Source organism: Tachyglossus aculeatus, chromosome 4 (assembly GCF_015852505.1).
Source record: "Tachyglossus aculeatus isolate mTacAcu1 chromosome 4, mTacAcu1.pri, whole genome shotgun sequence".
NCBI classification, from domain to species: domain Eukaryota; kingdom Metazoa; phylum Chordata; class Mammalia; order Monotremata; family Tachyglossidae; genus Tachyglossus; species Tachyglossus aculeatus.
This window is the reverse complement of record NC_052069.1, coordinates 5,987,854-6,001,229: the sequence shown is the minus strand read 5'-3', so window position 1 is coordinate 6,001,229 and position 13,376 is coordinate 5,987,854. Positions and strand designations below refer to the sequence as shown.

General features: G+C 45.3%; 1 protein-coding gene across 18 annotated transcripts in view; it reads right to left on the bottom strand.

The window, feature by feature from the left end:
• The window catches only part of ABLIM2 (actin binding LIM protein family member 2), a 308,934-nt gene that overhangs the window by 37,558 nt on the left and 258,000 nt on the right, over nucleotides 1-13,376 (bottom strand). For 9 of the 18 annotated variants that reach the window (XM_038744827.1, XM_038744830.1, XM_038744835.1 and 6 more), the window contains 3 exons: nucleotides 11,169-11,223; nucleotides 911-975; nucleotides 664-744 (listed from right to left, as the gene is read on the bottom strand). In XM_038744827.1, the coding sequence (XP_038600755.1) occupies nucleotides 664-744; nucleotides 911-975; nucleotides 11,169-11,223 (201 nt within the window). The remainder of the gene's footprint in view (nucleotides 1-663; nucleotides 745-910; nucleotides 976-11,168; nucleotides 11,224-13,376) is intronic. The other 9 variants (XM_038744831.1, XM_038744834.1, XM_038744839.1 and 6 more) reach the window with 2 other exon arrangements.

Here is a 13,376-nt window from a genome sequence, read left to right as displayed (position 1 = left end):
GTGCTTGGCACGTAGTAAGTGCTTAACAAACAGAGAAGCAGCGTGGCTCAGTGGAAAGAGCCCGGGCTTGGGAGTCAGAGGATGTGGGTTCTAATCCCCCTTCTAGATGTCCCCCCTTCCGTCTCCCCCTTCTAGGCTGTTGTCTCCCCCTTCTAGACTTTGAGCCTACTGTTGGGTAGGTATCGTCTCTATATGTTGCCAACTTGTACTTCCCAAGCACTTAGTATGGTGCTCTGCACACAGTAAGCGCTCAATAAATACGACTGAATGAATAAATCCCAGCTCTGCCACTTGTCTGCTGTGGGACCTTGGGTAAGTCACTTTACATCTCTGGGCCTCAGTTCCCTCATCTGTAAAATGGGGATTAAGACTGTTAGCCCCACGTGGGACAACCTGATGATCTTGCATCTACACCAGCCCTTAGGACAGCGCTTGGCACACAGTAAGCGCTTAACAAATGCCATCATCATCAGACACCATAATTATTATTATTATTAGGAAGGTCCCATCCAGCTGATAGACACCACGCCTGCCCTCATGAAACTCTCAGTCCAACTCCACTGTCTTGGGCTAAAGCTCGTTCCAAATGTCCCACCCCTCGCCTCGGCGGTTTTCAAAGTCAGGTTCCGGGAGAAGGCGAGACAAACCGGAAACCATCCTTACCTCCAACCGGGTCCTGTCCACGTCCTTGGGTAACTTCACTCGAATTCGGTTCGTCACGATGAGCATTTCGTAAGGATAGACCTGTTGCGGAAATAAAAACCAGAAGGCCGGCATGAGACGCCTAGGCAGCCGACTTCGTGGAAGTCAAGAGCTGCGGACTCGCTGAAACGGGGCGGCGTATACTTGACCCACGTCTCACTCTACACGTTTCACGGGGTGATGACAACGTAAAGGAAATGCTTTTAACCTTGTCAGTTCTGGCACAACCTGAGAGTCCTGCCGGCGGCCGAACCGTCCCTCTTACCTTGTATTCTGAAAGAAAAAGAAGGTGCACTGAGTCAATTCTTTCAGAAGGCAGACGTTTAGACGGTCACATTTCTCTCATGCTAGCGAGTGACTGCATGCACTATATTTTTGGGTTTTTCATTTTTATTCCACACGAATTGTTGCCCCCTCCAGAACTAGCACGAGCCCTAGAAACCCTTTTTGTTGTGCCTGTGGACAGAATGCTCCCATTGCTAACACTATCCTCAGAAAACCTCCCTACGGACAAATCTGAAAAGCACGAAGCATGGTCTGGGTACCTCGTAAGGAAAACTGGAACTGCTGAGCTCGTTGTGGGCAAAAAATGCGTCTGTTATTGTGGTAATACACTCTCCTAAGTGCTTAGTACAGTGCTCTGCACACAGTGAGCCCTGGAAAAATACAACTGAATGAATGAATGGATCCCCTCTCGACTGGAAGCTTCTTGAGGGTAGGGATCCTGGAGGAGCGGTGTGGCTTAGTGCATAGAGCACGGGTCTGGGTTCTAATCCTGGCTCCGCCACACGTCTGCCGTGTGACCCTGGGCAAGTCACTTCCCTTCTCTGGGCCTCCGTTCCCTCAGCTGTAAAATGGGGATTAAGACTGTGAGCCCCACGTCTAAGTGTGAGGAATGTGAGCCCCATGTGGGACAGGGACTGTGTTCAACATGATTAACTTGCATTTATCCGAGTGCTTAGAACAGTGCTTGGCACATAGTAAGCACTTAACAACTACCATAGTTATTATTATTACTAACTTTACGATGATCTTCATTCATTCAATTCTACCTAACGAACACTTACTGTGTGCAAAGCATTGTACCGAACGATTGGGAGATGATGATGATGGTATTTGTTAAGTGCTTACTACGTGCCAAGCACTGTTCTAAGTGCTGGGGGAGATACAAAGTCATTATAATAATAATAATAATAATGGTATTTGTTAAGCGCTTACTCTGTGCCAAGCTCTGTTCTAAGTGCTGGGGGAGATACAAGGTGATCAGGTTGTCCCCCGGGGGGCTCACAGTCTTCATCCCCATTTTATAGGTGAGGTCACCGAGGCACAGAGAAGTGAAGTGAGTGCTTACCGTGAGCACTGTACTAAGCGCTTGGAAAGTACAGTTCGACGACCAATAGTCATTCACTCAGTTGTATTTATTGAGTGCTTACCTGGGCAGAGCACTGTATTAAGCGCTTGGAAAGTACAGTTCGATGACCAATAGTCATTCACTCAATCGTATTTATTGAGCGCTTACCGTGGGCAGAGCACTGTACTAAGTGCTTGTATGGGAGAGTACGATATAACAATAAACAGACATATCTAGGTACTTGGTACAGTGCTCTGACTACAGAAAACACTCGATAAATGCCATTATGGCAACGTCCCTTGCTAACAGTAAACTCCTTGAGGGCCGAGATTTTAAGTTTACCAATTCCTAAATGAATGGTCAAAATAATTAGGTACGTCCTCACAAGTACCCCATGACCGCTCTAATCCCCCCAGCCACGCCGGAAGAAGTGTGGCCTACTGGAAAGAGCAAGGGCCTGGAAGCCAGATAATAATAATACTAATAATAATAATAATAATAATAGTATTTGTTAAGCGCTTACTATGTGCAAAGCACTGTTCTAAGCGCTGGAGGGGATACAAGGTGATCAGGTTGTCCCACGTGGGGCTCACAGTTTTAATCCCCATTTTACAGATGAGGGAACTGAGGCCCAGAGAAGTGAAGTGACTTGTCCAAAGTCACACAGCAGACAGTTGGCAGAGCCAGAATTAGAACCCATGACCTCTGACTCCAAAGCCCAGGCTCTTTCCACTGAGCCAGGCTGCTTCTCTACGTTCTCATACTGGATCTGCCACTTGCCTGCTGTGTGACATTGGACAAGTCACTTCACTGGGCCTCATTTACCTCATCTGTAAAATGGGGATTCCACACCTGTTCTTTCTCACCCTTAGACAGGAAGCCCCATGTGGGATGTAGACTGTGTCTGATCCGGATGTCCTGATTCTTTCTCAGCGCTTAGTAGATTGCTTGGAACATAGCAAGTGCTCAATGGACCACGGTTATTACTATTAAGGGCTTTGTACACATAGTGAGCCCTGAATAAATACGGAATTTAAAGGATAGTCTAATAAAACAGCCTCCTCATGATAGAAAGGGGTAGATGATTCATTCTTTGAATCTCCTATTTTACTTCCTTTTTCATGACTCATACATTCTTGGGTTTGGCATAAAAATACATAAATATTTTTCTGGGGAAGGGAGATAACGAGTGCATCAATAGCTTATCATGGAGAATAGAAACAAATATCCCAGCGATGCAACAAAAGTCTTTTATAATGACTCTGTGGAAAGAGCACAGCTCGGGGGTGTCAGAAGTCCTGGATTCCAGTCCTGGCTCCACCACTTGCCTGCTCTGTGACCTTTGGCAAGTCACTTCACCTCTCTGTGCCCCAATTTCCTCATCTGTAAAGTGAGGTTAAGAAAGCCGTTCTCTTACCCTCTTAGATTGAACCCTAAGTGGGGCTGAGACTGTCTGATACATTGTATTCTATCTCCCTCAGGGCCTAGCACAATGCTTGCCACATAGAAAGCACTTAATAAATATCACTATATAAATGGTATTCAGTATCCTGTCTTTCCTGGAAATCCGGTTTAAGGAGCAAAAATCAATAATGTCTTGCATTCCTTTGTAGGTTCCATCACCTGGAAATACGCCCGTAGGCAAGCAAAGTAGAAGAGAAAAATAATGCAAGTTGTCTTTCCCCTACTTTAAGAGAGACACAGGGTTTTTAAGATTCTGTAGCCTCACAAATGTAATCCTAAAAATCTGATTAGTCAGATAATTTGTTTTGACTTCACTCAATGCTATTTATTGAGCACTTCCTGTGTGCAGAACAGTGTAATAATAATTATGGTATTTGTTAAGTGCTCACTATAGGCCAAGCACTGTTCTAAGTGCTGAGGTAGATTCTGTAGCCTCACAAATGTAATCCTAAAAATCTGATTAGTCAGATAATTTGTTTTGACTTCACTCAATGCTATTTACTGAGCACTTTCTGTGTGCAGAACAGTGTAATAATAATTACGGTATTTGTTAAGTGCTCACTATAGGCCAGGCACTGTTCTAAGTGCTGAGGTAGATACAGGGTAAGCAGGTTGTCCCGCCTGGGGCTCACAGTCTTAATCCCCATTTTACAGATGAGGTATCTGAGGCCCAGAGAAGTGAAGTTGCTTGCCCAAGGTCGCACAGCAGACAAGTGGCAGAAGCGGAATTAGAACCCATGACCTCTGACTCCCAAGCCCCAGTTCTTTCCACCAAGGCATGCTGCTTCTCTGCTGCTGTTCTAAGCCATTGGGGCAATACAATATAACAGAGTTGGCAGATGTTCCCTGCCCACAAGAAGCTTAAATAATCAATTAATTAATTAATGATCGTATTTATTAAGCACTTCCTATGTGCCAGGCGCTGTGCTAAGCACTGGGATGGATACAAGCAAATCAATTTGAACACAGCCCCTGTCCTACGTGGGGCTCACAGTCTCAATCCCCATTTTCCAGATGAGGGAACCGAGGCCCAGAAAATGAAGTGACTTGTCCAAGGTCACATAGTGGACAAGTGGCAGAGCCGGGATTAGAACCCATGACCATCTGACTCACGGGCCCGGGTTCTACCCATTCTACCGTGCTGGTAGATATGTTCCCTGACCACAAGGAGTTTACAGTCATGGGTTCAAATCCCAGCTCCGCCAATTGTCAGCTGTGTGACCTTGGGCAAGTCAACTTTACTTCTCTGGGCCTCAGTTCCCTCATCTGTAAAATGGGGATTAAGACTGTGAGCCCCACGCGGGACAACCTGATCACCTTGTATCCTCCCTAGCGCTCAGAAAAATGCTTTGCACATAGTAAGCGCTTAATGAATATCATTATTATTATTATTATTATTATTATTATTATTATTATTATTACAGTCTAAACTTGTGCTAAAGCATATTTTAACCAGATAGTACATTCAATCAGTCACTCAACATTACTGATTGAACACTTAGAGGATGCAGAGCTCCATTCTAAGAGCTTGAGAAAATGCAACAGAATAAGGAAACACATCTCTGCCCTTAAGGAGTTTACAATATCATGGGGGAAATAGCATTAATCAAATTTATCGATTACCAACTTTTTTTGATGGCATTTATTAAACGCTTACTATTTGCAAAGCGCTGTTCTAAGCACTGGGGAGGTTACAAGGTGAGCAGGGTGTCCCACGTGGGGTCCACAGTCTTAATCCCCGTTTTACAGATAAGGTAACTGAGGCCCAGAGAAGTGAAGTGACTTGCCCAAAGTCACACAGCTGACAATTGGTGGAGTCGGGATTTGAACCCTTGACCCCTGACTCCAAAGCCCAGGCTCTTTCCACTGAGCCACGCTGCTTCTCTCCATGGACAACGCACTTAGCACTCAATCAATCAATCGTATTTATTGAGCGCTTACTGTGTGTAGAGCACTGTACTAAGCACTTAGCACTGTACTTAGCACTCAGTAGGGCTGGAAACAAACACCGATGTCTCAAAAAAAATAGATTTTGACTGATTTTGATTTTGATCGGACCCTGCCCCTCTGCCGATGGCCTCGGGCTCTCACTCCAACAGTTTGCTGACTAAGGCCTCCTTTCCTCTTCTCCCTCCCTTCTGTGTCACCCTGACTTGCTCCCTAAACGCTTAGTACAGTGCCCTGCACACAGTAAGCGCTTTATAAATAAGATGCACTGACCGAGTGACTTTATCCATCTGGAAAGTGGGAATCTTAATACTTATCTACCTCTCAAAGACCCCCCTCAACAAAAGACTAAGTAAGTTTGGTTTTTAAACCACTTTTATACCTCAGTGGGTCTATATTAGGTTTCATCGGGGTTTTACTTCATTCAAAGCTCTAAATTCCATTTAATATGATTTTCCTTCATTTTTCCTCCTATAATGAGACAACCGCAAAGCTTGCCAAAATTCTCCAATTTCTTTGCTCCCCAGTGTAAGTTGTTTTTTGGCTTTGTTTTCTTTAAACACTGGACAATTTAGAGAATCTCTGGTTCTGTAACATATGCTAATCATTATATTAAGAGGATGTTCTGAAATGCCAACACCCTGTTCTTGGAGATAACTTAGACTGTGAGCCCCAGGTGGGACGGGGACTGTGTCCAACCTAATTAACTTGTATCTACCCCAGCGCTTAGGTCAGTGCTTGACACGCAGTAAGTGCTTCACAAGTACGATTAAAAAAAAAAAGCACAAGAGGTCAGTCAGTCCATCTTATTTATTGAGCGCTGTGTGGGGGGCACTGTACTAAGCACTTGGGAGAGTAGAATAGAAGGGAAGCAGCGTGGCTCAGTGGAAAGAGCACGGGCTTTGGAGTCAGAGGTCAGGGATTCAAATCCCTGCTCTGTCAATTGTCAACTGTGTGACTTTGGGCAAGTCACTTCACTTCTCTGGGCCTCAGTTCCCTCATCTGTCAAATGGGGATGAAGACTGTGAGCCCCCCGTGGGACAACCTGATCACCTTGTAACCTCCCCAGTGCTTCGAGCAGTGCTTTGCACATAGTAAGTGCTTAATAAATGCTATTATTATTATTAATAGAACAAAATAACACACATTCCCTGCCCACAACAAGCTTACAGTCTAGAGGAGGAGGATGCTTGTATAGTTGTCAGCCATTGTTTTTGGATTCTTACGCCTTCACCCCCTTTAAGGCCAGAGGCCGAGGCTAAATTTGGTCATGACTCCTGATTTCTGCTTTGGGGGTCAATCTCAGGCTGATTGATAATCCACCTTCCCTACCATAGGGTTCCTCTTAATAATAATAATAATAATAATAATAATAATAATAATAATAATAATAATGGCATTTGTTAAGTGCTTACTATGTACCGGGTGCTGCACTAAGTGCGGGAATGGATACAAGAAAATTGAGTTGGACACGGTCCCACGGTCCTACAATTTCAATCCCCATTTTACAGATGAAGGAACTGAGGCACAAAGAAGTGAAGCAACTGGCCCAAGTTCTCACAGCAGACAAGCGGCGGAGCTGGGATTAGAACCCGTGACCCTTCTGACCCCGAGGCCCGGGCTCTATCCACTAGGCCCTGCTCCCTTCTGCTTCACCCGACTTTCTCCCTTTCTTTATCACCCCCTCCCAGCCCCACACCACTTATGTCCACCTCTGTCACTTTATTTATTTCTATTCATGTCTACCTCTCTTCCCCCTTCTAGACTGTAAACTCCTTGTGGGCAGGGAATGTGTGTGTTCTATGTTGCATTGTATTCATTTGTTCATTCAATCATATTTATTGAGTGCTTATTCAATCGTATTTTTTGAGGGCTTACTATGTACATATCACTGTACTAAGCACTTGGGAAAGCACAATGCAACAATAATAATAATAATAATAATAATGGGATTTATTAATCGCTTAGTATGTGCAAAGCACTGTTCTAAGCGCTGGGGAGGTTACAAGGTGATCAGGTTGTCCCACGGGGGGTTCAAAGTCTTTATCCCCATTTTACAGATGAGGGAACTGAGGCCCAGAGAAGTTAAGTGACTTGCCCAAAGTCACACAGCTGACAAGTGGCGGGGCCGGGATTTGAACCCATGACCTCTGACTCCAAAGCCCATGCTCTTTCCACTGAGCAACAATGACATTCCCTGCCCAGGTGCAAAGCACTGTATTAAGCGCTTGGGAGGGTATGATACAACAACACACAGACACATTCCCTGTTCACAATGAGCTCACAGTCTGTGGGGGGAGACAGATATTAATATACATAAGTAAATAAATGGATCAATTAATAAATGACAGATATCTACATATGTGCTGAGGGGCTGGGAGGGAGGATGAATGAAGGAGCAAGTCAGGACGCCGCCGAAGGGAGTGGGAGAAGAGGAGAGGAGGAATTAGTCAGGGAAGGCTTCTTGGAGGAGATGGGCCCTCAAGAAGGCTTTGAAGGCGGGGAGAGCAATTATCTGTGTGGTAAGAATTGCCTGTCTGATATTGTAATCTGTCTGATATTGTCCTCTCCCAAATGCTCAGTACAGTGCTTAGAACATTGCTTGGCACATAGCAAGCGCTTAACAAGTACTACTTTTATTGTTATTATTATTATTATTAATATTATTAGCACGGTGCCCTCCACACAGTCAGAGCTCAGTAAATACGCTTGACTGACTGAGGTATTGGCTGGGGCGAAGGGGACTGGGAAAACACACAATCGATCTTCTTTGAAAATCTCCACTAATTCATTCAGTTCAATCATATTTATTGAGCACTTACTGTGTGCAGAGCACTGTACTAAGCGCTTGGGAGAGGACAATACAACAATCAACAGTGATATTCCCTGACCACAACGAGTTTACGGTCTGGGTGTCATAAAAGTCGGGCTCTGGGACTGAAGAGGAGGAAGCATCGGACAATCGGTGTAATAGGCTGATTTATTTATCTGTTTCTATTAATGCCTGTCTCCCCCTCTAGACGGTAAACTTGTTGTGGGCAGGGAATGTGTCTCTTTATCGTTCTATTGTCCTCTTCCAAGTGCTCAGTACAGTGCTCTGCACACAGTAAGCGCTCAATAAATGCAACTGAATGAACGAATCGAATGAGCGAATAGGAGCTGGAAATACAAAGGGGCTTGGGAATGCCAGGATGGGATTTTAAACCTGTTCTCCCTCTTCCTTAGACTGTCAGCCCCACGTGGGACCGGAGGAGTGACTCCAGCGCTTAGTACAGTGTTTGACACTTAGTAAGCACTTAAGGAATACCGCTATTATTATATGGAAAGGAGTGTGGCCTTGTGGAAAGAACACGGCCTGGGAGCCAGAGGACTTGTTTCTCATCCGGGCTGTGCCACTTGTCTGCTGTGTGACCTTGGGTAAGCCACTTAACGTCTCTGGGCCTCAGTTTTACCTCATATCTGCAAATTGGGGATTCAATTCCTGTTTTTATTCATTTTTAATGGTATTTGTTAAGCGCTAACTATGTGCCAAGCACTGTTCTATGCGCTGAGGTGGATACAAGGTCATCAGGTTGTCCCACGTGGGGTTCACGGTCTTAATCCCCATTTTGCAGAAGAGGTAACTGAGGCCCAGAGAAGTGAAGTGACTTACCCAAGGTCACACAGAAGACAAGTTCATTCATTCAATCGCATTTACTGAGCGCTTACTGTGTGCAGAGCACTGTACCTCCTCTTTAGACTGTGAGCCTCATGTGGGATCTGATGATCTTGTATCTACTCCAGCGCTTAGTACAGTGCTTCACACATAGTAAGGAGCTTAACAAATACCACTGTTATATGGACAGGACCATGGTCTTGTGGAAAGGACTTGGGCCTGGGAAACAGAAGACCTGGGTTCTAATCCCGACTCTATTTCTTGTCTGCTCTGTGACCTTGGGCAAGTTACTTCACTTTTCTGGGCTTCGGGTACCTCATCGGTAAAATTTGCTGATTGAACTTGGGCAAATCACGTCACTTCTCTGGGCCTCATCTATAAAATGGGGATTAAACATCTGTCCCCCCTCCCCCTTAGACAGGGAAAGCCCCATGTGGGACAGAGACCGTGTCCGACCTGATTATCACATATCTTACCCAGCGCTTAGTACAGTGCTTGGCACATAGTAAGCGCTTAACAACAACCATCATTATTACAATGGAGACGCTAAGCGATCAACTCTTTTATCCCCCTGTGCCCAGTGGAAATTCTCAGACACTTTTCTTCCACGTACTTCCTCATAACAAATCGGGACAGGACAGAACATACTTCAAGATAGGAGACGATATAGCGTTGCAATGATGGGAGATGAAAATTAACATTGGTTGCTAAGGAGATGGCCCCGTGGCCCGCCACAGAACTGAGTGGTCTGAGCCATCAAACAGCATGGCCTAGTTGGTAGAGCGCGGACTTGGGAGCCAGAGGTTGTGGGTTCTAATCCCGGCTCCGCCACGTCTGCTATGTGACCCACTTCATTTCTCTGGGCCTCAGATACCTCATCTGCAAAATGGGGACTGAGACTGTGAGCCCCACGGGGGACAACCTGATCACCTTTCATCTACCCCAGCGCTTAGGACAGTGCTTGGCACATAGTAAGCACTTAACAAGAATTTAGCTAGCCCTCTTCCTCCCTTCAAAGCCCTACTGAGAGCTCACCTCCTCCAAGAGGCCTTCCCAGACTCATCCCCCTTTTTCCTCTCCCCCTTCCTATCCCCCCTGCCCTACCTCCTTCCCCTCCCCACAGCACCTGTATATATGTTTGTACAGATTTATTACTCTATTTATTTTACTTGTACAAATTTACTATTCTATTTATTTTGTTAATGATGTGCATTTAGCTTTAATTCTATTTGTTCTGACGTCTTGACACCTGTCCACATATTTTGTTTCGTTGTCTGTCTCCCCCTTCTAGACTGTGAGCCCATTGTTGGGTAGGGACTGTCTCTATATGTTGCCAACTTGTACTTCCCAAGTGCTAAGTCCAGTGCTCTGCACACAGTAAGTGCTCAATAAATACGATTGAATGAATGAATGAAGTCACTTCACTTCTCTGTGCCTCAGTTCCCTCGTCTGTAAAAGGGGGATTAAGACCGCGAGCACAGTAAGCACACAGTAAGCAGTGTGGCTCAGTGGAAAGAGCACGGGCTTTGGAGTCAGAGGTCACGGGTTCAAATCCCAACTCCACCACTTGTCAGCTGTGTGACTGGGCAAGTCACTTTATGCTGCCAACTTATACTTCCCAAGTGCTTAGTACAGTGCTCTGCACACAGTAAATGCTCAATAAATACGATTGATTGATTAACTTCTCTGTGCCTCAGTTATCTCACCTGGAAAATGGGGATTAAGACTGTGAGCCCCACGTGGGACAACCTGATCACCTTGTAACTGCCCCAGCACTTAGAACAGTGCTTTGCACATAGTAAGCGTTTAATAAATGCCATTATTAAAATGAAAATTAGTAAGCGCTTGATAAATATGATTGAATGAACGAATGAATGAACAAATACCATTATCACTGTTATTATTATTATACAACAGTCAGGAGAGGAACGGAGAAACCCCAGTCAGCGTCGGAGGCCGATGGAGCCTCCCCTCCCGCCGGAAAAAAGATGGTGACTAATGAGATTTTCCCACCCACCCCAGGCCGTTCCAGAGCCTACGGGGATGTACCTCTCATGCCCCAACTGGCATCCGCTTCCTGTTCATATGGGGTCACATTTGCATTCTGGAAGAGAGAGAAAGAAATGGCAGCAAAGAGTCCGTGGAGTCCGGGCCGGGGGAGTCCCTTCTGGAAATATTCGCTCCTCTCCTTCTGCAATCCAGCCCGCACACTTGGCTCCTCTAATGCCAGCCTTCTCACTGGGCCTCCACCTCTCCTGTCTTACCGCCCACCTCTTGCCCACATCCTGGCACACCCTCCCTCCTCAAATCCCACAGACAATGACTCTCCCCCTATTCAAAGCCCTACTGAAGGCCCATCTCCTCCAAGAAGGCCTCTTTCCTCTTCTCCCACTCCCTTCTGCAACACCCTGATTTGCTCCCCTTATTCGTCCCTCCCTCCCTGCACCACACTACTTAGGTCCACTTCCGTCATTTATTCATTTATACTTCCCAAGCGCTTAGTACAGTCCTCTGCACACAGTAAGCACTCAATAAATACAATTGAATGAATGAATGAATGAATGAATGTCTGTGCCCCTCCTCTAGACTGGAAGCTCACTGTGTACTCTCTCCAGCACTTAGTACAGTGCTCTGTACACAGTAAGCACTCAATAAATACGATTGAATGAATGAATAATATAACATTTATTCATTTATTCAGACAATTCTCTGCCCACAGTGAGCTAGATCCCCCTTCCCCTCCATCTCCCCCACCACCTTACCTCCTTCCCTTCCCCACAGCACCTGTATATATGTATATATGTTTGTGTGGATTTATTACTCTATTTATTTATTTTACTTGTACATATCTATTCATTTTATTTTAATACGTTTTGTTTTGTTCTCTGTCTCCCCCTTCTAGACTGTGAGCCCACTGTTGGGTAGGGACCGTCTCTATATGTTGCCCACTTGTACTTCCCAAGCGCTTAGTACAGTGCTCTGCACACAGTAAGCACTCAATAAATACGATTGATTGATTGATTGATTGATCGATTGCTGTGTTGTCCTCTCCCAAGCATTTAGTATGGTGCTGTGCACATGGAAAGCGCTCAAAAATAATGATAGCATTTATTAAGCACTTACTGTGTGCAAAGCAATGTTCTAAGCGCTGGGAAGGTCAATCAATGCTACTGATTGAGCGACTAATTTCCCCACGAGGCAGGTTTTGAGCGGGCCGCAGTGTGGGAAGCCATGTGAGCCCACTGTTGGGTAGGGACTGTCTCTATATGTTGCCAACTTGTACTTCCCAAGCGCTTAGTACAGTGCTCTGCACACAGTAAGCGCTCAATAAATATGATTGATGATGATGATGATGTCTGTTGCCACGGCGGTGAAGACCTAGTGGCTAGAACCTGGGCCTGGGCATCAGAAAGACCCGGGTTCTAATCCCGGCTCCTCTATTTGTCTGCTGTAATTATAGCTATAATTCTATTTGTTCTGACGATTTTGACACCCATCTACATGTTTTGTTTTGTGGTCTCTCCCCCTTCTAGACTGTGAGCCCGTTGCTGGGTAGGGACCGTCTCTATATGTTGCCGACTTGTACTGCCCAGGTGCTTAGTACAGTGCTCTGCACACAGTAAGCGCTCAATAAATACGATTGAATGAATGAATGAATGAATGCTGTGTGACCTTGGGCAAGTCACTTCATTTCTCTGTGCCACAGTTACCTCGTCCGTTAAAGGGGGAATTAAGACTGCAAGCCCTAAATGGGACAGGGACTGTTTACAACATTCTGTGCTTGTAATAATAATAATAATAATAATAATGATGATAATATTTGTTAAGCGCTTACTATGTGCCAACCACTGTTCTAAGCGCTGGAGGGATACAAGGTGATCAGGTTGTCCCACGTGGGGCTCAGTTTTAATCCCCACTTTACAGATGAGGTAACTGAGGCCCAGAGAAGTGAAGTGACTTGCCCAAAGTCACACAGCTGACAAGTGGCGGAGCTGGGATTTGAACCCATGACCTCTGACTCCAAAGCCCGGGCTCTTTCCACTGAGCCACGAGAACTTAGTACACTGCCTGGCACATAATAAGCACTTACATGCCACAAGTATTATTATTATTATTATTATTATTATTATTATTATTATTATTATTATCATTAGTATTATTAACCCCAGGTGGGTTCTCTCCAGCCTGGACTTTTGGGGACACTCCCTTACCTGACTCTGGGCCTCCCTACTGGGCTTGATCAATCCATGGTATTTA